General features: G+C 37.5%; 2 protein-coding genes across 2 annotated transcripts in view; both read right to left on the bottom strand.

Moving 5' to 3' along the window:
• Lar (tyrosine-protein phosphatase Lar) overlaps positions 1 to 25,289 on the bottom strand; it is a 2,342,166-nt gene that overhangs the window by 1,807,528 nt on the left and 509,349 nt on the right. The gene's annotated exons all lie outside the window — the stretch shown is intronic.
• On the bottom strand, positions 18,227 to 20,694 carry LOC136858816 (sarcolemmal membrane-associated protein-like). Its single transcript, XM_067138632.2, has one exon. The coding sequence runs from the start codon at positions 20,654 to 20,656 to the stop codon at positions 18,227 to 18,229; it is 2,430 nt and encodes an 809-aa protein (XP_066994733.2). The 5' UTR covers positions 20,657 to 20,694.

Below are 25,289 nucleotides of genomic sequence, written 5' to 3' on the forward strand. Positions count from 1 at the left end.
TCCGTCATCACGTCAGTATTAACATACTTGAATCATCGAGGAAGTCAAATAAAACCATCATCACAAAGGTTTAAGTATACCGTAGTAGATCATTTATGAAGTGATGGGTACAAAACATCCTAAGCAATACTATTAAAGCTTTACAAATGCATATTTCTTTACGAAGCCAACCTTCTATAACATAATAGTGTCCGGCACTGGAGCAAACGTAAGAAAAATTTTAAATGCAATTTCTGTCTTTCAGTTGTCACACAGGGAACAGAAAAACGTACTTAAAATAAAGAATGAGTTGCCTAACTGTAACAGAGTAGTGACAGCATTACGTTATTAATAAACGATAATTTATACTTTATGGCATTTAAAAGGAAAACACACCTTTCAAGAAGAAGAAGAAGAAGAAGAAGAAGAAGAAGAAGGAGAAGGAGAAGAAGAAGAAGAAAACAGGAGGTGAAGGAGGTGATGGAATAATCTCTGATCCAAATGAGACTTTAAAACAATGTAAAGGTTATGTAGAGTCTTTGAATGCGACTGAAGATAGGCCACTAGATATCCAAACAGAAGAAGAAAGTAAAGTCCCTGAAGATGAAAAGGGATGCTCTATACTTGAAGATGAAGTTGCACTTGCTATTAAAGAAATGAGACGAGGAAAAACATGTGGAATTGATGACCTACAAATAGAAGTTGTAAAAGAGTTAGGAAATAAGGGTACGCAAATTTTAACATCACTTCTGTAATATATGAGACAGGCCAGTGGCCTGCAGATTTTCTAACCACAGAGATGGTCCCTATAGCAAAGAAGAGGGATGCATGTAAGTTTGAAGATCACAGGACCATATGTCTGATTTCCCATGCAGCAGAAGTACTGAATCAAAGGTTGTATCAGAAATTAGATGAATCGATTAAGGAAGAGCAGTATGGATTTCGAAAGGGAAAAGGTACAAGAGATGCCATTGGGTTACTAAGAACTATTGGAGAAAGATACACTGAGAAAGGAAGATTGGTATTTGCGACTTTTATTGACCCGGAAAAGGCTTTTGACAGAGTTCAATGGGAGATATTGATGGGCACACTGAAGAAGAATGGAGTAGTCCGGAAAGAAGGCTAATTAAGAACATTAACATAAACCAAACTGTCCAAATCAGAATAGGACATGATCTGTCAGAAGGGAGCAGAATTGGCAAAGGGGTGAGACAAGGCTGTTTTCTTTCACCAACGCTGTTTAATATATACCTGGAGGAATGAATTGCAAATTGCTTTCAAGGAAAACAAGGTGTGGCAGTTGGAGGAAAAAGAATTGAATGCATTCGATTTGCAGATGACATGGCGGTTCTAGCAGAAACTGAGAAAATGATGAATGCTATGTTGGAAAAATTGAACAGATCCTGTAAGAAGTTAGGCATGGAAATTAATAGGAAAAAGACCACGACAATGATCATGGGATCAAAGATGGACTCAACAGCTAAAATGATACTTTCGGGGGAGGAGATCGAACAAGTGTCTAAATTCAAATATTTGGGAAGCATAATCAGAAGTGATCTTTATTGCTTGGACGAAGTGAAGACTAGGATTGCAACGGCCAAGGAAGCATTTATGAAACAAAGGACACTGTTGAGTGGGCCTCTAAATAAGGACCTTAAGAAGAGGTTAGTGAAGTGCTTTGTGTGGAGTGTGGCGCTTTGTGGGGCTGAGACTAGGACGTTGAGAAAAGAGGAAGAAAGACGACTAAAAGCATTTGAAATGTGGATCTAGCGGAAGATAGAGAAAATCAGCTGGCAGAAAAAGTAAGGAGTGAGGAAGTATTAAAAAAGAGTGGGCGAAGGAAGGAGAACGATACTGGAATGCATTCAAAGACGGAAGAAAAAATGGTTAGGCCACTGCTTGCGACGAAATTGTTTTTTTTTTTTTTTTTTTTTTTTTGCTAGTGGCTTTACGTCGCACCGACACAGAGAGGTCTTATGGCGACGATGGGACAGGAAAGCCCTGGGAGTGGGAACGAAGCGGCCGTGGCCTTAATTAAGGTACAGCCCCAGCATTTGCCTGGTGTGAAAATGGGAAACCACGGAAAACCATCTTCAGGGCTGCCGACAGTGGGATTCGAACCCACTATCTCCCAGAAGCAAGCTCACAGCCACGCGCCCCTAACCGCACGGCCAACTCGTCCGGTACGAAATTGTTTAATAACCGCAGCACTGGAAGGTAAGACACAAGGGAAACTGAAGAAAGGAAGGAAGAGGTATCTTAGTGGACAGTGCAAAGGTTAATAGAAGCTATTAGAAGGCAAAGAGAATGGCTGAAGACAGAACAGCGTGGAGAATTCATGTGAAGACTTGCCGATAGGCAGACCACCAGTGATGATGAAGATGATACTTTTTAAATGTTGATATGTTCCGGGCAAATATTAAAATAACTGTCTTAGCTCACTGTATATACTATGGTAGAGACGAATTTCAATTTGAATAACAGTCTAAGTAAGGCACTCGATACGCCTTTTTTAATGTTTTATTTGAGATACTATGTAATGCAATCTATTACATTAATATTTTTGTTAAAACTGTCCGAAAGAAAAAACTGTATTATTTCACGAAGATATGTTTCAGTTTGGAAGTAACACATCCCACCTACCTGAGAAGCTAGCTACGATTTGATTATAATACGACACCGTGATGTTGAAGTACAAGAAAGTGTATCTAAAACAATAGCTTTTCATATAAAGATCCACTGCATACGAGAAGGGCCTGGTAACCGTTCGGCCTCACTCACAATAAAAATTAAACGTAACATTACGTACAGAGAGAAAATGGATGCTAGGCCTATGTAATAAAATCGAACCGTTCATAATGGAGCACATAAAATAAAAATAAACGTTGAATTAAACGTCAATATATATGTCCCAAGCTTCTGCGCTTCAGTTTAAACAGGAAAAACATATCATACAAAGATGCATTGTTGAATAATAGCGTATGGGCATCAATTTCACGTGAATTACAATACTGTGAAGGAAAAGGATTACGTTAATGTTCACATATAAACTATTTCACTACCTGGCCACTAGTAGCCATTTAAATCAGTAGTCAGCTATAGAGGATACACCATCGGTTGTTCTCTTTTCTACCGAGCGAGTTGGCCGTGCGATTACGGGCGCGCAGCTGTAAACTTGCATTCGGAAGATAGTGGGTTAGACCCCCACTGTTGGCAGCCCTGAAGATGGTCTTCTGCGGTTTCTCATTTTCACCCCAGGCAAATGCTGAGGCTGTAGCTTAAATGAGGCCACGGCCGCTTCCTACCCAGTCTTAGCCCTTTTCTGTCTCATCGTCGCCATAAGACCTATCTGTGTCGGTGGGACGTAAAGCTAATTGTAAAAGAAAACCACCTCTTTTCTTGCAGGTTAACACGTTTACGTCGTTCGTTATACAATTAACATCAATCATTTTATGCTTTTAAGTTTTATATTTGTTATGTTAACATTTAATTTTCATTGTGAATGGGGCCTAACGGCAAACGTAACACAGTACGTCCTGATATTTTGTTCACGACTGAAAATAATAAATTAATCTGTACATAATTTTTAAAATGTTACTGTATTTATCATACTCCCTCAAACTACCGGCATGCCATATAAAAACATTATTTTCCGACGCCTGCACATCTCACTCGCCAAACAGAAAGAATTAAAGGCTGGTTGCAATTTTTTCAGACTCATCGCTGCTTCTATGACAAGAAAATCAGATCATACAAAGATGCAGTGTTGAAGGCTAACGTATGGACTTGAATTTCACGTGAATTACATTGTGAAGGAAAATATAAAAATGTAGATTATGTTAATTTGGGAATAGAGCCTGTTTCGCTATTATTATTATTATTATTATTATTATTATTATTATTATTATTATTATTATTTTAAGGCACTGGTAAAACTTACCGAAATCATAATCACAAAACTAGTTAAAATATATGGAGCGGATGGCTATCACATTCACTGGGTAGCATTATTTGTAAAATATTCAGTAGGCAGTTTACAGTAAAATAATTCAATTAACCGACAGCCAGAATGTCTTTTGAGATGATAAGTTGTAACCGTATATTTTGTATTCAGGTGATGATGATGACGATGCTTGCTATTTAAAGGGGCCTGACATCGAGGTCATCGGCCCCTAATATTTGTATTCAGGCAAGTGCATTCAATGCTCTATAAGGGACACTTTATTTGAAAGATCTTTTGTTTTCTGAGGTCTTTTACATAAAATATATGAACATAAAACGCACTTACATAGCAAATGCAATTGAATTCGTCCTTAGAAGCGCACGTATGAACAGCAGCTAGAATACGAAATGGCTACTAGAGAAGGCTATACAGTCGCAGTTCTTTTACATTTTAGCGGTAAAATGTGGAGGATCTGCGATGACCAGCAAGCAAATTACTTATCATGGCATGGTATTTCCAAACTAACTTCTGGTTCTTCCCGGAGATTTCGAATGGATAATTATATTTAACTAGTATTTCAGCCTGTCCTCGACAGTCAAAATAAGTACGTAAAATACAATTAGAAAACTGAAATGAACACGTTAATGTTTGGGTTCCATATTACACAGGCCTAAATGTCAATTGCCAGTATTTCCAAAGCTATTCTTGGTATAAAACATGTTCTCCCTGAAGCTGAATCCATCAGAATTTCTTTAGGAGAAATATTTTTGTCTAGCTTTATTTTAGTCACACATGAACGATGTTTTTGTCTAGCCTTATCTCAGTCAATCTCGTTCCGTTGCACGAACCTTAGTATTTAAAATATGAAGAATATTACGACATATCCAACTTTTATGTCTAACTTGTGAGGTGGCATGCCTGAAGGATGAAGAAACTTAGGAAATTCAGCAGAATAATATATTACTTCACAAACATCATCGCATTCTACGGAATCAATTATAATGTATAGTCGCTAAAAATAAGAAGAAAGCACTTTATCCGACATAATTTTAATTCTTATCAAAACAGAATTCACCTCCCATGTAGATGCAAACCCTGTGAATACTGAAAACAAAAATAATTATAAGTTCGACTGTTTCTGACAAAAGTGTACCTGCAAGGAACTTACAGGCGCACTTTATTTTTGAGCGATTGTACGTTATTTAATTACCTTTCAAAATGTTTATTATCTGTTGGCTGATGACGTCAACTTGTTTTAGTACGTTTGGGAGAAAGACTTGAATTCTCATTTGGTTGCGAAGAAAACCCAAACAAACATTGTACTACGGTATAATTTTAGAAATCTGGTTTTGAGAAATCTCAATAAAGTTTGGCCAAGTTCTACATTCCTTATTTTGGCCTAGTTCTCCATACCTTAGTTTTAGAAGCAATTTGCTATAATTGGAATCTACTACATTTTACATTCTTTTTCGGTTTAAAAATGATCATTCTGACCCTGAAAGTACTATAAAATATTTTAAAAGTAACTGAACAGGGGTCGGGAACAGCGTAGATACAAAATCCTACTAGCACTGACATCTGAGGTCGTTTGAAGTGTTTCAAAAAATCTGCAGCTAATCTGATTGTCATTTTCAATTTCCTGTCATTTATAAGTAAACTTTTGATTTTATTTACTAAATGTATATCTTGCTTTTCATTGCAACTCCTTCTACGTGTCAATAACTCATATCATAATACGAATTCTTGTATTTGCTTTTAAACGTCGTAGATTGTTCAATAACAGACAGCAACCAGTTTACGGTAATGTATTGGCTCAAGCAATATGGCGGATACGCGTGACCGTTGGCTTCATTGAGCTCTGACAGCACATTGGTGATGAGTTCTAACTTATTCTGTGCCCATTAGCTCGCACTGTTGATTTTGTTGATATGGCGATGGACACAAAACTCGGCTTCAGCGACCAAATGCAGCGCAATTTGCTCGTTGGCAAACACCAACAACGAAACTCCCACTCTCTCATTTCATAGATATGGTACTCCACGTGTGACATCAAAGCAGCAGTATTAGTCTAGTATCGGTAGATGATGTTAATATTCCTGTGTAACAAAATGACATATTCACCTGACTAAATGAGAAGCATTCCATAGAGAAAGAACCAAGCATGCGAAGAACACCCGAATCCTCTCTCTACTACGTAAATACCTATAACGAAGCATCCACGATCAAAAATTTGTCAAATGTGACTCCCCAATCTCACCGGTAAGAATTCTATCTAGTGATACGTTATAATATTATAATGGGGAGGGTCGGGTTGAGGCTCTGGTATTGGGTGACTGAATTGTCAGGCATGCGGGGAAAGCGTGTGGAGAAAAGGGATCCAGGGTGGTTATCCAGGCATTAGGTTAAGGCAGATGTTGAGGAAAACAGCACGAGGGTAACGAGGTAATAATTTTCCACGGTGGTACCAACAACGTAAGGAAAGCAGGAATAGGCACTAACATATGTAGGGATGTGTAGGATCTAGTTACGGCTGCACGGAAGACGTTCAAGGAAGGAGAGATTTTTATCAGTGTAATGCTCTGCAGGAGGGATACTGACTGGAGATTTAAATGAGACTATGGAATTTGTATGTGGGAAATTGGGAGTGAGATTTATAGATCCTAATGGGTGGGCAGGAAATAGGGATCTACGTTCAGATGGCCTTTACATGAACCACAATGGTACATATAAGTTAGGGGGTTTGTTGAGATTTTCAGGGAGGTTTCAGAGAAACGGGGTGGATTAGGAAGCGGTGATGACAGTATACGAAGCAGGAAGTCAAGTAGGGTTGACATAAAATTCTTAGTGTCAAACTGTCGAAGTTAATATGCGCAGGACAGCTGAATCAGAAAGTGACGGAACTAGACGGAAAAATATTTTAGACGTGGTGCTGACAAAAGCAGATTAGCTCTACAGAGAAACTGAAGTGATACATGGCATAAGTGATCATGGAGCTGTTTCCTGTCGTAGTTAAAAATAAATGTGAAAAAGGATTGTTGTAAAAACAGGATTATTAGGCTATACCATTTGTTTGATAAAAGAGACATTAGGAAATTAAAAAATCAATTATGATAAATAGCACACAGCCTATGGGATGGGCTTAAATCAATTGCTGAGGAGTGTGAAAATAGGTATGAACCTTTAAAGTGGTCAGGAATGGCAAGGACCTATTATAACAGAGGAATAAGATTAAGAAGGAGATGCAGAGTAGAGAGAAAGAGAGTTAGGAATGATTGCGGGACTAAGGGGAGACTGAAGTATCTTAGTAGGTAATTGAATTTAACAAAACGTCAGCTATTTATAACATGATGGCAAACATAGCTGGCAGTAGCCATATGCATTTTAGGGTGCAATAGAAAGATATGTATAGGTACTTTCGGGCAGAAACAGATTCCAGGAAGGAGATTTCAGGGATCATTAATGAACAACGGGAGTGTATATGTGAGGACTTACAGAAGCTAGAATTATTCAGTCAGCAGTATGTACTGTAAATGTAGCTGGATATAATGATAATGACTGGCGAATTACTGAAATTTACCCATGATAATAAAGACATTTACAAAAAGAAACAAAAGTTGAACGCTAGAAAAGCAGCTGGGATTGATAAACTTTCTAGGGATACCTATTAAAGGCTATGAGTTGGGATATAGCGCCATATTTGAAATACTTATTTGATTACTGTTTGCATGAAGAAGCAATACCAAATTAATGAAGAGTTGCAATAGTTTTTCTTTTCTTTTCTTTTTTTTTTTTGCTAGGGGCTTTACGTCGCACCGACACAGATAGGTCTTATGGCGACGATGGGACAGGAAAGGCCTAGGAGTTGGAAGGAAGCGGCCGTGGCCTTAATTAAGGTACAGACCCGGCATTTGCCTGGTGTGAAAATGGGAAACCACGGAAAACCATCTTCAGGGCTGCCGATAGTGGGATTCGAACCTACTATCTCCCGGATGCAAGCTCACAGCCGCGCGCCTCTAGGCGCACGGCCAACTCCCCCGGTAGTTGCAATAGTAGCCCCAGTGTAAGAGGGAAAAGTTTATAAACATAAAGCGGATAATTGCAGGCCAGTCAGCTTCACATGACCTGTTGCTGTAAGCTCTGGGAGAGCATTCTTTCTGATTATATTAGACACGTTTGCGAAATTACTTACTGGGTTGAGAGAAGGCACTTCGTGTTTAGGAAGGGTTACTCCAGTGAGGCTCAACTTGTAGGGTTCCAGCTAGATATGGCATACATTTCAGATAGAGGGGGGTCAAATAGACTGTTTCGATATTGACTTATCCAAGGCTTATGATAGTGTAGATTGTGGGAAACTACTGAAGAAAATGAGGGCTATTGGACTAGACAAAATAGTGGTTGAATTGGTAGCTACATTTCTAGAAAATAGAACTCAGAGAATAAGGAATTAGAGTAAGTGAAGTATTATCGGACTCTGTAATGATACAGATACATGGTTCCACAGGGCAGCATTATTGGACCTTTATGTTTTCATATACAAATGATATGAATAAAGAAATGGAACGACAGACAAACCTATTTGCGAATAATATTAAACCGTTATAGAGTAGTAAATAAGATTGTGAGCGACTAAACAAAAAAGTCTACTGTGAGATGGACAGCAAATAATTGTATGACGGTAAACGGGATGAAAAGCAAGGTTGTAGGTTTCATCAAGGAAAAGTCCTCTCAGTTTTAATTACTGTGTTGATGGAGTACAGTACTTCATGGGGATCACTGTAAGTACCTAGGTATAATATAAGGAATGAACTTCTTTGAGGTAATCATATTAAAGATGTTGTAAAGAAAGGTTACAGATCTCTTCACATGGTTATGAGGGTATTTAGGGGTTATAGTAAGGATGTAAAAGAGAGGGCGTGTAAGTCCCTGGTAAGACCCCAATTACAGTATGGTTCCGGTGTAGAGGACTCACGCAAGGACTACTTGATACGAGAACTGGAAAAGATCCAAAGGAAAGCATCACTATTTGGTTCTTTTTTTTCTTGCAATTTGCTTTACGTCGCACCGACACAGATAAGTCTTATGGGACAGTAAAGGGCTAGGAGTGGGAAGGAAGCGACCGTGGCCTTAATTAAGGAACAACCCCAACATTTGCCTGGTGTGAAAATGGGGAAACCACGGAAAAACATCTTCAGGGATGCCGACAATGGGATTCGAACCCAGTATCTCCCAGATGCAAGCTCACAGCTGCGCGCCCCTAACCGCACGACCAACTCGTCCGGTCATCACGATTTGTTCTTGGTGACTTCCGAGAAAAATGAAATGGCGTATGACTTTTAGTACCGGGAGGGTCCGAGGATATGTTCGGCTCGCCAGGTGCAGGTCTTTTGATTTGACTCCCGTAGGCGACCTGCTCGTCCTGATGAGGATGAAGACAACATATACACCCAGCCCCCTGCCAGCGAAATTAAACAATGATGGTTATTCCTGCCGTGAATCGCACCAGGGACCCCTGTGACCAAAGGCCAGCACGTTATCCATTTAGCCATGGAGCCGGACACTTCCGAGAAAAGAGTAGTGTTACGAAAACGTCGTAAAATTTGGTCTGGGAAGACTTGGGAGTAAGGAGACTAGCTGCTCGACTAAGTGGTATGTTCAGAGCCGTCAGTGGAGAGATGTCGTGAAATGACATTAATAGACGGTTAAGTCTGAATGGTACTTTTAAAAGTAGGAGAGATCATAGAACCAGCAGTACGGGATTGGAACAATTTATAAAGGGATTTCTTCGATCAATTTCCAAATTCTTTGAAAACATTAAGGAAAGACTAGGTAAACGAATGATACGGAATCTGCAAGCTGGGCGACAGCACTAAATGCAGACCATTGATTAATGATTGACGATTCCTCCTTTTTCACAAGTTGCTTTACGTCGCACCGACACAGATAGGTCTTACAGCGACGATGGGGCAGGGAGGGGCTAGGACTGGGAAGGAAACGGCCGTGGCCTTAATTAAGGTACAGCCCCAGCATTTGCCTGATGTGAAACTTCAGGGCTGCCGACAGTGGGATTCGAACCCACTATCTCCCGAATACTGGATACTGACCGCACTTAAGCGACTGCAGCTATCGAGCTCGGGGATTGACGATTGATAGTGGAGAAGATTCATTTACTTCGCCGAGAGAAGGTATTTTTCACTAGTCAGTTCAAATATTATGGTTTTCCTTGTAGTGTTTTTGTAACCTATCTTGTGTCAACTTCAACCTTCCTTTTCTCAGAACCTAAATGTTACGCCCCTTTAAACAAGCATCATCATTATCATCATCATCTTCGTTTTCTCAGAATCGCTGTGGAGTGCGATAGAACTCAAGGACGAAATAGTTCGACCTCATGCACATAGTTGGATATGTGAGCGTTAACATTGCGAGAATGGCACAATCACTTCACTCAAAAAAATGTGTTTTTTGTTGTTGTTGAAATACAAAATTCGTGGTTATGAGCGTTTCATTGTATTTTTCTTTAAATGAGAGAATATAAAATAGAAAGGATGAAATGTACAACTATCAATTCTTAACCGAAACGAACGAAATATGACCCATAACTTGTTCAAATGTACTGTAGGTATAACAGAAATGTTCACGATGCTGTACATCTAGGGGAATTCTGATAATGAGTACGTCACACTTTATCAAAATTCACAAACTTTGCTTTAATTAAAGCCCTAGAAACAGTTTCCCACGGGGGATTACCGATACCCTCGTTCTTCAAAGAGACGCGCCTTCTTTTCATCTCGCATGAAACTGATTACAGAGGTGGACATACGCCTTGGCTGAAGAAACATTTATGCGAACAATCGTCTACTGTGCTAAGTCCAAAGGTATAAGGTATAAACCTCTAACGTGTGGATGCTAGGGAGATATTACTAGTGTACTAGTTGCCGACTCTATTTCCAGTTACGTATATCTGAGTACGAAACTACAATCTACGTTAAGCAAATTCACGTTTGCCTACGTTTAACACAGCAATAAACAATGCATTGATAAGTAAACACTCAGTGAATAAGCTTTGTTAAATTATTTGATTTGTCTCTCAAAGTACCTCTCATCAGCGCCGAAATTAAGGAATTAACCTGGAATTTGACATGAACATCCAACTGGACAATGTTACGACTTTGAATTAAAATATATTTATTTCAAAATACCACATAACTACGCGAATAGAATCCTTAAAAGCGCTTTTCACAACTCCATCTTCATCTCCAGAGACAGCCACTACAATTCCTTTTTAATAGTAAATTCTAAGTGGCAAACCATTTAGCCTAGGAATATGACTAAGCTTCGCATGTTCCGAGCGAAGTCAGGTATAATTTTAAATACGAATACAGTACTTGTTTAAAAAATGTTTGAGTTGGGTTTGCTGGAAGTGACAAGCCAAACTCCTCTAATTGGATTAGGCCGCACAGATGCAACTGGTTAATGGATTGCAGGTGGGCAGCATCACATATCAACTTCAAAGGAATTATTTTCCTTATGAAAAACTTGTGGTATCAGTGCCAGTGTTAAATTTTGCAACGGAAACTCCTCAGATCACAGCTATCAATGATGGAATAACTAGTTATTACAATTACAGTACTGTATATGAAATGGTTTATAGCCAAAAATGAACAATATTCATTTTTACTCCAATATTTTATTTAATAACAAGGTTCAATGAAGTTTTCTTTTAATTACAACAAGTGAATGTACATCGAGACTAGAATTTGCAAGGCTTAACCTAACATCAACAGAACAAAAATGAAGTTGCTATAGTCTATGTAAAATAAAGGTAAGTTAGCTGCCAACTAATATAAACATAAAGAAAATAGCCAATACAAATCATGACATAGAATAATTTATAACTAGACCTGAGAATTATATGCAAATCACTTTTTCAAAGGGTTGTTAAAACGGAGTCAGTAAACATGCTATTAATAAGAATAGAATAGGGCAACAAATGTAATCAACATCCAACATAGCCTTTCTGTTATAAGAAGCGATAGTATTATTGCTATCAGTATACATTAAATCATTCAATTGTAGGAATGTGCAATATGCTTTCTAGGTGAAAATCAATAATTTTATTTCATTATTGAGAAAAACATATATAAGAATAGAAAAATATGCAAAGTGCAACGATATGAGTACAGTTACCGCCAATAATTTTATAGCTGACGGCAGAAACCTTTTAATAAATCCTAATATTTTACTGAATTCAGGAAACACTCTCTGAAATCGAACCGTATGAAACATTCAAAATTCCATCCATATATTATCAATAATACAATGAAATTCTGTCTTTGGCAAATATTATGGCAATAGTCTATAATAGTCTATAAAATGACCATATATAACGAAGATGATCTGTATCGTTACCACAATCTAGTAGCGTGCTATGGCAAAAATTGCAAAAGCCAACTATACTTCAGATTAAAAACTTGTTGAGCATCTGTTCAGCATTAGGGAGCGTATATGACTTCTAAAAGCATATAATTTTCAAGTCTACTTATACATATTATGCATAAATTAAATCATAAAACAAAAATATTGCAAATTTAATAATAATAATAATAATAATAATAATAATAATAATAATAATAATAATAATAATACTGAAATTAATACACAAACAATAAACGGTTAAATTGTTAATGCATGGATCATATTCAGTTCCTTCCTTCAACAGTGGTCCCCAATTCGTCAATGATATGCAAAAAGCGGTTGATAAGGTTAGAATAAAATGTCTTGGCGTTCCATTATATCCGGGGAAAAAGAGCAAGAATGCAAATTCGAATTAGGATTGTCATAAAATTAAGCCAACGTTAGTATAAAAATACACTATCAAAAACATGGTGAAAATAAACATACAAATCATGTCGTAATATTTACTTGTAATGAACGGTATACTGTACATACTAGGAAAGAGGTCTATAAAATTAAATACTTGTAGTTATATGAGACTGTTACTGCCAGGACTTATGGTGACGATGGGATAGGACAGGGCTAAGACGAGGACTGAGAAGGAAGCGACCGTGGCCTTAATAAATTAAAGCCCCAGCATTTGCCTGGTATGAAAATGGGAAACTACGGCAAACCATCTTCAGGGATTTGAAATTACCATCTACCGAAAGCAAGCTTTCTGTTGTTTCACGTCGCATCAACACAAGCATGTCTTATGAAGACGAAGGTATAGGAAAAAGCTAGGACTGGAAAGGAAGCGACCGTAGCCTTAAAAGATACAGTCCCAGCATTTGCCTCGTGTGAAAATGAGAAACCACGGAATATCATATTCCTCGCTACCGACAGTAGAGTTCGAATCCACTATCATCTCCCGTATGCAAGCTGATAGCTACGTGAGCCAAACAGTGCAGCCACTTGTTTGGCGAAAGCAAGCTTGTAGATGTGACTGTTATTTTATGTAGATAATCCATGGGACACCCAGTTTTAATAGGAATCCAAACTACAGGAATGAGACTTCCCACATGTTATTTCACATGTATTCAGCAGTGTTTGACCCACAGCAGTTCGGGATTATGACAAAGACACTTATCAATTTAATGATAGTGTTCAGCTCTTAATATATTCATCAGTTTAAATATGTCAAAATTAAAAGCGCTGAGTTTAATTTTCTCAGAGCACTTTAGAAACAAATAATAAACTTTATACGACTCGTAACAATATTTCAAACGTCCCACCAAACAATGTTTTTCACTAACAGTATAACATCTATATATTAGTGTTAAGTTTGCTTTAAAAGTGAAGAGTCATTCACCTTTGTAAATCGAAAACTGCCAGCAAAATGTATACATTTTTTCAGATATGCCTCCAGGACAGAAATTTGGGGACCACTGTTCTATAATCTCATTCGAAGATACAATATGATTAGAAAAATATATAACTCAATTGAACTACTACTGAAGACAGCATTTAACATAATATCAATTATTACATTGTTACATATACTATACCAGAAAGAATACTTTATAACCAATAACAAATCTACATAAACCTGAAAACTTCGTTTCGAGTGAAATCTGATAAAATTTTAAAAACCAGTATTTCAGTAATAATTTAAGTGATATTCACCACACAACCAATGTAAAAGACGGGCAAATAGGCCAAGAAGACAAACAGTTAAAGAAGAATTAACAACGAAATTACAAGGCGGACACCTGAGCGTCTGTAAATTTGTCTAAGCTACTCAAGAAAATATACACACACAAAGAAAGTTTTAGACCGCTTTTCCTTTCTTTTATATTTACAGTACCTGTTTTGCAGAATATCTACCATCAATAGTATTCGGTTATATACCCTACAAATTCACGAAGCAAATTACCCGTATTTTAAATCTATTCTACATGAATTTAGCACCTACTATCCTCGCAAATTTCGCACAATATCTGAGTTCAAGCCCACTATAGATTCGTTTAGTGACGTATGCGTTCCGAACTGTTTATAATGCATTACAACATTTGATGTTGCAACGAGTCCGAGATGTTTTATACTCAAAATTATGCCTTCCTGTTATGAGTTTACCAGACCTTCACATTCGGAATGATTAAAACAAAGGCTCATTACTTCAGATGTCGCGATCACTTTTCGGCGATACTCAACGTAAGTTAAAAATACTGAAGTAATTTAGAACTGATATGTGACTGTGTGTCATTGTGGTTTTAGTTTAGGGCCTTAGGCCAAACCACCTTTCTAGAGCACCGATCGGCCAATGACGATTAGGTTACTTTCGATGACTGTTATAAACAAACACTCCTATCCGCACTGAAATTCGACCATCATGAGATTACTATTAGCACAATAACTTCTGACCTTCTGTTTACAATAATGCTACAATAATGATACTTCAGGCTCGATAAAGAGTCGGGACATATTGTATGAGAAATGCTGTTCACAATGGTGAATTCCACAGAGGCGTTCTCATTTTTTTTTCTTTTTGCTGAAAGTGGGAAATGACATTGTATGCTTACAAAAACAAAAACATCAACACAAAGGCGAAGAGCCCCCCCAAGATGTTTCACACACTGGATTGCAATTACTGTTTCAAAGGGTGCATGCCAGGGATCAATGGAGGGTCTACAATTTGCATGTAAGCCACTTAAAAAGACGGTATACGTTAGAAGAACGTGATTTACCAGCATGTAATACATGTAATTACTTTGTTACAATTTGAAGAGTAACAGGTAAGTTGGAAAATAATTTCCAATGCGTATCATACCAAAAAGGGAGCGCAATGCACTAGTCAACAACACATAGCCTATGAAAGGAATGCACACTGCATCAATTTACACAGGAAAATCAAATACTTCTGAGAAGTTTGACGGTGATCCTCGCTAACAATTTCCACATGTTCAACAGAGCTGCATTTTAACTGTAATTGAAAATTCAACTGCAACTTACAAAACCAATTAGCAATTACTGCAAAATGAATTCACTTTCTTTGGAGGGTTTTTATTAAGATGGCTTTACCTTTTAAAAGCTACAGCTGAAAACGAGTTTCATTCATGACGACTGCGTAAAGGATATTAGTATAGATGGTCACAAGTGAAGCGAAGTCAGAGTTGAATATGATGCTATACAAATAGTAAGGTCTTCAAGTCTTTACACAATCACTAACCACTGTTATTGGTATAAAGACGAGGCAGAAATTCAGAACCTAAAGCAACAATGATAGATTAAATGTTATGCTATTCTCCCCTCAACGATTTTATACAACAGCGATGAAAAACTTTCTTTCAATGTGTGCAATAAAAAAACCTTTCACATATTGATAGTCTTAAAGCTTGAACACTTCAGCGGTATAAGAACTAAACACAAACAAGTTCTTTCTGTTTGGCAAGGTTGGTTACTACGTATTCATGATATGAACAAGTGTGTGGAATACGTATAAACACAGACATATTTTCTTTGAACTTTTCATTACAATCTATAATAACTTGTCAGTTTTCATATATTTTCACTTTTAATCACACTAACAGCTCATGACCAGTCAGATTTTCGCAAAATTTACTAGGAAGAGAATTAGATTAACATTACGAAAAAAATCATCCCAAACACAGAAGTATGTTCAACAGGAATATCATAGACGGTTTAACCACAAAGAAGATAATTTCTCAGTGTAGTAGTAAATTCGGGGTCCCAATATTAGGACATATTCTATGTTACAATGTACATGTTAGGCCTACAAATACAAAAGAAAATGGCAATAAAGATTAGGCAGCATAATAATGCTGTCCTGAGTTCCTCTGTGGGTCACAAAGTTTTATTTAAGATGAAAATATACATAAACGGTCGTGAAACCTTCGACAGAGTATTTGATCTTCGGACAGTTTATCACATTGCCTAATCTGACGAGCTATAACCCGGAAATTATGGGAGTCATCGTAGAGTCCCCTGTATAATAAAGATTTTAAAAACATGCAATCATTGCCTTTGCTATAAATATAAAAATATCTAGGCAATAAAAGATGTTCATTTGATATATACAAACAATGTGATTTTTTCATCAATATTAGCACATCATTTATAGGTGATTCAAAACCAAATCTTCTAACTTCACGGCTATATTTACAACAGAAAGGTTGTATTTCTAACATAGTTTCCGTAGACGAATGATCAGAAAAAAATCTCAAAACTATTTAACAGCTTATATTTTAATTCTGACCTCTGCACAGTTCTGTGAATACGAAATAACAGGTTTTCTTCCTCCTAATAATGGCAAAAAGTAGTATATACAGATATAATAATAATAATAATAATAATAATAATAATAATAATAATAATAATAATAATAATAATAATAATAATAATAATAATAATAATAATATAACCATAAAACAAAATGGAATTTTCTTAGGTGTCCCACTCAAACGACTGTTCTTCTTTTATCCCGTTGGAATGGTAGTATACGTTGTATCAGGTAGAGCAATTTCATAGAGTAACGTAACCATGTTGCAGAAATTGCATGAACTCCGCTTTATAGTGTACGCGATGAAGTTCATACATATATGTGGCACGTTAGAATTTAACAGAAAACTTTTGAAATAGGTTGTGGAAACATTCCTTAAGTTTCAAAGCTGTGAACGCAATTTCATATTATAATTTTCTGTTAATTAAATTACGCTGTGAAGTGTTTAGAGACAAACTCATGAAATAAAATCAAATGTGCTAGGATTCATTAAAGTAATCTAGAGCACAGAAGTTGAGCGCCAAACAAAACTGCACCACTCTAAGCCAGTTCAAGACATCATCATTTGGTTTGTAGTATGGGAAGTAAAATCTATCTTTTCGTAAGCAATTGTTTGACTTTTCCCTAAATATTTACACAAATGCTACGCGTAGTGCAAGTTGACTAATTACCGCAGAAATGAGTTGGGTAGGGAATGGTCAGTGGAACTAGAAGTAATAGTACATTTTCCTTGTAGTATTCCGATGAATTACATTTTGAATACAGGTGGAAAAATATAAACGCCTCACTGTTTAATTATATGCCGTAAAAGTTTGTACAACTAACCTATGAAGGACAAATATTTACACGCTGATTCGACCACTGTACTAATCAAATAATCAGTTCCTAAATTACGTGGAGCGAATGTAATACTGCTGGCTACTTCACCGACTAGAAACTGCACGGAAACTCTGATTCCACATTTTTAACAGCCTAGACAGGAAGACTTAGCAGTTAATGTTAATGTGTGTACATATCTTTACGAATAGATCGTGTGTTATTTATACAATTCAGTACCAACCATATAAAAATATTCTCGAAGTTAGAATGGTTTTATTTTGAATCACCTTCTATAACTATGAAAAATATAACTTTACTTATCCAGTAGTTATTTGTCCAAAAGTGAGTTTCAAGATGAACTAAATTTTACATAACACCATTACAAGATTTTCCTCAGAAAGTTTCTTTCATTTTTACACAGGACTAAGAATTTTAACAAATAGACAGAATTGAACAACCAGCGACTTGTGCGCTATGGAGTCCGTTTTACATTGAGAAGTTGACTTACAATTCAAACAATGTTAATTATAAAATGAAGTAAATTTTCGGTACATCTTTTATCCAATGGTAATGGATTACTTGCTATCTCGTAAGTCATTAACACAGAATAGAACAGTAGAACACAAGGTTTAATCCTGAGAATGTACTTTCAAGGAGTCCTCGAATTATTTTGTGTAGGTTGTTGGTTAATATCGACATAAATGTGACAAGTAAAGATATCAAATATATTAGCTCTAAATTGAATATAAGAATTGTCAGAAGAAGTCGAATAGGCCACTAGCTATAATCAGAGCTGCCAGAGCCACAACGATGGGAATTAAATATTTCACAGGTACAGCATACGTTATAGTTGCCAAGTTACCATATTCTTGACGCAAATTATTCAGATCTTTTGAAAGTTGAGCCATTTCTTCATTACACTGAAGATAACGTTCTTTCACTACTACCAATTGCTCTTCCAGGGATTCAACTTTTTTACAGTCTTCAGCATGCATCTTCCGATAATTTTCCAATTCTGCTGCCAATTCCAAATTCTCATCAGGTTGCTGTACAGTGACTGGAATCGATTTCTTTATTTCCACCTGAGAAGCCTCTAGTCCATTATGCTTCTCCTCTAGAAGGGCGTATTCTTCTTTCAGCCTGCTAATATCTTTCTGGAGTGTGCCACATTCCCCGCGCAGGTGAATCAATTCTGCAGTACTATCCTGTTGTAAAGCCAATAAATGATCCTTCACATGTTCTACTTCAATATGACTCTCAACAGCTGCTTGTTGTGCATCCAACAGTTGTTTCTTTAGTATTTCGACAGTTTCTGCTTGACGATCAGCTCTCTGGGTTTCAGCTTGTAGCTTCTCTCGTAACTCCACCACCTGCTGTTTCATTTCCCCTGACACTGAGGCTAACTTCTGCATTTCAGCCTCCTGTTGCACTGCAGCAGTTGATTTCTGTGCCACGAAAGTCTGAACTTCTTGCATTTGTTGTTTCAATACTGATAATTCTTCTTCATTCTCCCTCACTTTCAATGTAGCTTTGTCTAATTCTAACTGGATTTGTAAAACACGTGACCCAGCTTCACGTTCCTTCCCTCGCGTTTCATTTAGTAGTTCTTCTAACCTCACAATTTCCATTTTCAATTTATTTGCTTCATTTGATAATGAGTTTTCGTCCATTTCAGCTTCAGGTGGCAACTTAGATAGTTCCAACTTCAATTCTTGCAATCGCCCTTCCATTTGTTCAGTCATTTCTGTATGCACCCGTTCCTGAGTTCGAGATTCGTCTAATCGAAGATTCAGTTCATCTACCTTTTCCTGATTTTCCTTAAGATGATCCTCTGACTTCTTAAGTTGACAACGTAACCGCTCAATTTCCTTTTCCGTATTATCTTCGACTATTGTCTCACCTAGCTCTATATTTTCTGGGCTTATATCGACCTGAATACCAGTTGAATCCGTAGGTTTTGTTGTTGAATCTGCGTACTTTCTAGCAACATCATCTTCAAGACGCTCTGTTTGCATCGCAACAATCCTCGACTGCAGCACAGCCAACTGGCGTCTTCTCAACTCTCCGTCTTTAGACACAGCATCTAATCTTGCCTGAAGGGCGCGCTCTACTCCATGTTGTTCCTCTAGCCGGGCGGCCAACTCTAGTTTATCTTGTTCGAGACGTTCACAAGCTTCTCTTCCCTCCTCCTCTCGTTCTAACAACTTCAATGACAGTTCATCAACATGATGTAATTGTTGATTATATTTTTGAGCCAATTCTTGCAAATCCTGTTCACCGCTTTCTTTAAGTTTCTGCAGTTGTGCACATTCAGTTTCTCTATTACTCAGAAGTCGCTCCAAATCTTCATACTTCTGGACGGCTTCGGTTTTTTCCAGTAACATTTTTCGGATCGACTCCTTTACTACTTCTTCATAGCGATTTTTATCCTCTTGCAACTTCCGTAACTCGTCACGAAGTTTATCCTCCGGAAAGTTCTTAGAATATATCTGTAGCTGATTTTCCAAATTTTCTACCCGGGAGAGTAAACGATCCTCATCAATCAAAGCTTTCCAGCACAGTTCTGACGCTTCACTCGTACTCTCCACCCATTTTTGCAAGGAGGCCAGTTTTTTTTCCAACAATTGCTCACGCTGTAATGAATCGTTCAAATACTGGTTGAGCTGATACAAATCATCCAATGGAACCATTCCAAAGGAACTAACAGAAGTGGAAGGACTAGTTTTAGCCTCCTTTCCGTCAGGATGATATAATTTCAGCGTAGCTACTATGCAACCGTGTGTCACTTTGCGGGTGTTTTCCATAACATCAACTCCAAATTGAACAATGTCCCCAGAAAACACTTCACGTGGCGGGGACTCTTCTGAACCCTTACTGAGACGCTGGTTGTTAACGAAAGTACCATTACTACTCTTCGTATCTTGGAGGTAAAACTTATTTTCTTCATACCACACGAGAGCATGGTTACGGGACAGAACTTTACAGTCGAAGATGGCATTATTTAGCGCAGGTCGAGCATGAGCAACGGAACGTCCAATCTTCACTGGCTGCGCCAAATTCAGATTGCGTTCTTGAAACGGATGAGAATTTGGTCGACAGGTTAGAGTTGCTCTAGCAGTCATCTTTGATGAGTTGCCTGGGTAAGGGACATCGTCCAAACAATCACCACTCAACGCCACAACCATTTGGAATTTATTTCTGTGATGTAATATATGTATTTCAACCTTTCTCTGATAGCTACCACAATTTTACTAAATGATACACATAGCTGGCAAAAGAACAACAAAGCTCTAGAAAAAACCGGAGCTGATGGCAGACAAATGGCAACCGCCTGAGCCACTCAGCCCGATATCTAGATAAGAAAACAGTATGGAGAGTTCGAATTGGAGCTCTACAACAGTGATCTACAATTATGCAGTACACTCAAGATATAAACTTAGGACAAGTGGTTTCAGAGTAGAGAAACAGAGCGATAGCATGGGCATTCTCCGATGTAAGAAAAGAAAAAAAAAAAAGAAATAAAAATAAGGAATCCCACCTCAAATGTTCTGATTAAATGACACCACCCGAAAATTGGATAGCTTTTATTCCTTATTTTCCTCCGAACTTCAGAACTTTACATACTTAGCTCACAAGTGAGAATCAGTTAACTTTTCCGAAAGTTACCAAATTTTGGATGTTACAGTATTTGAGAGATAGTAGCAATCGGTTGGGTTTCAACCTCATCACTGCACAACAAGGGAAGTTAATTCTCTGAATACCCACCACAGGGCAGTATCAAGTTTCCAGCAGCCTCTTCGTGCAAAATATCCATAAGCGACCACTGAAAGCAAAAGAAATCAAAACACTATCCAAAATGTTTTAATGGCAAGCATATTATCATACAAGTAGGCTGCAATATTTGAGGTACTGAAGAATCAGTTGGATATATTATGTATCTATTTCGAAGTGAAATGATACCGAAAAAAAAATATTAATTCACTCTAGAATATTACTATTATTCGTAACATATTTAAACTGATATTCTGCAACGTTGGACACAATTTAACTAAGGCCAGTGCAATAAATACATAATATTCAAAACGAAAAGAACGGCAAAACCTGAATGTCACCAGCCCTCTGAGACCAAACGGAAAACCAGCATCTAATGAGAGATCTTGACGTAATGTTAGCTAGAAAAGGCTTCACACTCATTGCATATACTATTGAGGCGCAACATTCGAACACCGGATAAAAAACAACCGCTCAACTTGGCATGTAACGAATACGTAGATCATGGACAAGGATATGACTACTGAGGAGCATATATGTGGATCTCGTTCCCGGGAAGCAGTATAAGATGGGAGGACCGAGAGCGGTTTAATAGTGGTCAAAATATAATGTACATTACTTATTTCTATCTGAAACATTATCTAATAATGTTATTGGCTTTACGCCCCACTAACTACTTTTACGGTTTGCGGAGGCGCCGAGGTGCCGGAATTTAGTCCTGCAAGTGTTCCTTTACTTGCCAGTAAATCTACCGACAATGGCTGGCGTATTTGAGCACCTTCAAATACCGCCGGACAGTGTCAGGATTGAACCTGCTAAATTGGTGTCAAAGGTCAACGCCTCAACCGCCTGAGCCACTCAGCCCGATATCTAGATAAGAAAACAGTATGGAGAGTTCGAATTGGAGCTCTACAACAGTGATATCACGAAGGGTAACGGCTGTATGTAGTTACATGAAAAATACTGCCTGTGAAGGGAAAGTCGCTCTGAATACTCCGAAAGGACACTTACAATTTGCAAGTGACCTACTTTATGACTAAGTGTCAGGACGAATAGTTTTTCGTGGAATGCGAACAAAAAGAAAACTTTCTACTTCGAAAATCTCACATGCATTGAACGAGACACACAATGGTAAGAAGCTACGACGATACCCGTGAATTGTCACACCCGCCACTGAATATGTTCATCTCCTCCAAACTTAGGTTATGACGAGCAGAATAAAATAGCCAGTATACGAAGCGCATAGTAACAGACCAACCGAGCGATGATTAGACAGCTGACACACTTTAAAGGCGTTGGACACATAGATCGTTAGCCACATATACATGTGTGTAGAATTGTATGTGTTATTGTGGAACCAGTGGCAGTGATCTGAAAAAAGCTGCACCTAATGTTTAGATACTAACATACGACTGGAAAAGGAAGTGCAAGTTTGTGAAATATACAATATCTTGGTTAGTAGCGTGTACTTTGTTATATTTGGTCACGGTGATAATCTATGTCTATGATAAATAAATAACCAACTTGAGGTAAATTAATTAAATATTGAAGTAATAATAATTACGAAATTTATAATTTAATGGATAATGAATTCAGCTGAGGTAGCGTATAGTTATTACGTAAATGAGTACAACAATGTGCCTTTGAATGATGATGATAATAATAATATTCCTATATCAGAATTTAAATAGATATATTCGTCATTTTACGCGAATTTATGGAGGATATAACTCAAAAAGCATGAATATATTACAATAATACCTGTGATCTCAGTTTTAATCATAACTCTTTCGAATTTTATGTGCATAACAAGTATATAATACACTGTTTAAAAATAAATGTTAAATACACATATTGCATAGGTTTATCAAAATTTTCGACATTTCTCTTTTAATTTAAAAAAAACCATGCTCCTTTTCCTCTGTAACCCATGGAGCAATTTCTTTGGTTTTCATGTTGTTATCTTATGTCTCATTTTTAAATTATTAATTTTTTTAAATTTTGGACTGTTTTTTCACTCGATTCTAGAGTGGGTTATGAACCATATATCGGCTGCTAAGATTCTGTTTAAATCGATTTTAGAGGACATTCAAGAGGCATGCGTTATAATGAAGCCCAGAAAATTTCATGCATTTGCATGAAAATGCATTTGAAGTTGTCTCTTACATCTATAACACAATCATCTTTCTACAGATGGTAGAAAGCCTCAGTATCCACCATATGCATATTCCTCGTTGTCTTCCTGACTCTTCCTTTTAGATCTCCTGTCCTGTCTCGCTTTCTGTTGCAGTTTCTGTATGTTTGACTCTGCTTTCGCTATCCGCCTTTGATCAATGTCGTGCAAGATTTTTATTGTGTGTACTCCTGGCTCTAGTCCAGCCTTCTGTAACATCTGAATCCTACCATGATTGCCTTCATTATACCAGAGTATAACATAATACACAGCAATGTTCAACACATTAAAGCCACAAAATGTGGTTTTAGGACATCTGATCCATATTAAATTTTTGAAACTTTCATTAGTATTTTGCGTTTTACCATGCAGGCACTTCTTCAACAGTTCACGGTCAGCCCAAACTCTAAATATAGGCTTAATTATATCCAAAACTGCTTCTGGAATTGAGTGTTTGTGTATGTATATGCTGCTGTCAATATTATACTTGCACAATCTTTCTTTAGGGCACAGGTGGTGGAAGGGATGATCATCGGTTGACAATTTGTGAAAATAAATTGCCCAGATTGCTCTTCTCATATCTTCTACACTACGGTTATTCATTCTTATGGCCCGCCCATAGTAGGTCTGAAGGGAATCTATTGCAGTTAGTCTACCCTTCCCACCTAATGGTCTACCATCAGGCAAGATTACACCCTTTCTGTCTTTCGGTAGGCGAAGAAGCCTCTCACCCATACGCTTCTGAACGTGCCCAACATATTCAAGTTTTTCACTTCACAATCATATATATTTGCTTCCAAGAATCTCTTGAAAGATGAAGAATCACCATCACCATCCCCAAGGTACTGAGTGTATTTAACTCCATACCGAGGTACGGATCGACTAAACATGTCAATAACAGCAGCTGACTCCATAGCGCCACTGGACCCATTGTAATTACCGGAGCATTTCATTTTATGATTGTCAGCCCATTCCTTCTCTAGCTCTGGACCTGTCATGGGTTTTCTTGTAGCACACTGGTGGCAGTATTGTGATTTTATGGCTACATCCAAGACTTTGCCAGTGACAATACTTATTACTGATGCCACACCATAGAGAGAAGTATGGTCTATCTCATGTGCCATCCACTGATAGAGCCGAGTCTGCGGCTGCTTCATTTTCTGGTAGCATTTCCAACTCTTCCCTTTCTTTCACAACACTATCCACTGCTTTTTTCGTACTAACTTTTACTACATCAAATACCAATTGTGAAAGATAATTATTTGCAGCATATACCACAGTTTTGCTCCTTCACGGCCCTTACCCCAGCATCTCATACCATACGAGAGTCTAAGATTACTCTCATAAAATCTGTCTGTCACTCTTTTCGATCAAGGAAATGAAAATTCATGTTGACAGTGATCACAATACAGTCTGAATTCACTAGCAACACCAAATCTATTTTCTTCCAAAATACTCACATACTTCGTGTTTTTGCACTTAGAACACGCACAAAAAGTGTTAATGACATTACACAATATTTGTAAATCTATAATTCTGAAGCCTGATGTTGACGAATCATCACCAGCAACACTACTGTCCAACACTTTCATATGGGATTCAATTTTAGAAGTTGATGCTGAGAGGTTATGTTCGTCAGCTATTTCAGACACTGATTTTTTGTTTGTAAAGCGGTTTCCATGAAATTTTGTCTTCTTATACACTCTGGAAGACCGTGGCATTGTTGCTCTAGAAGATGCGGGACTTATAAATATTCACAATCACGGAAAATGCTTCTTTTCATGAACAGTTTACTAATTGACTCACACTACTACAACAAAACAAAAGAGTTTGCGATACTAGAGCCATCTGGGGATAAGAAAGTGTACTTCACA

This window comes from Anabrus simplex, chromosome 1, assembly GCF_040414725.1.
Source record: "Anabrus simplex isolate iqAnaSimp1 chromosome 1, ASM4041472v1, whole genome shotgun sequence".
Taxonomy (NCBI): Eukaryota; Metazoa; Arthropoda; class Insecta; order Orthoptera; family Tettigoniidae; genus Anabrus; species Anabrus simplex.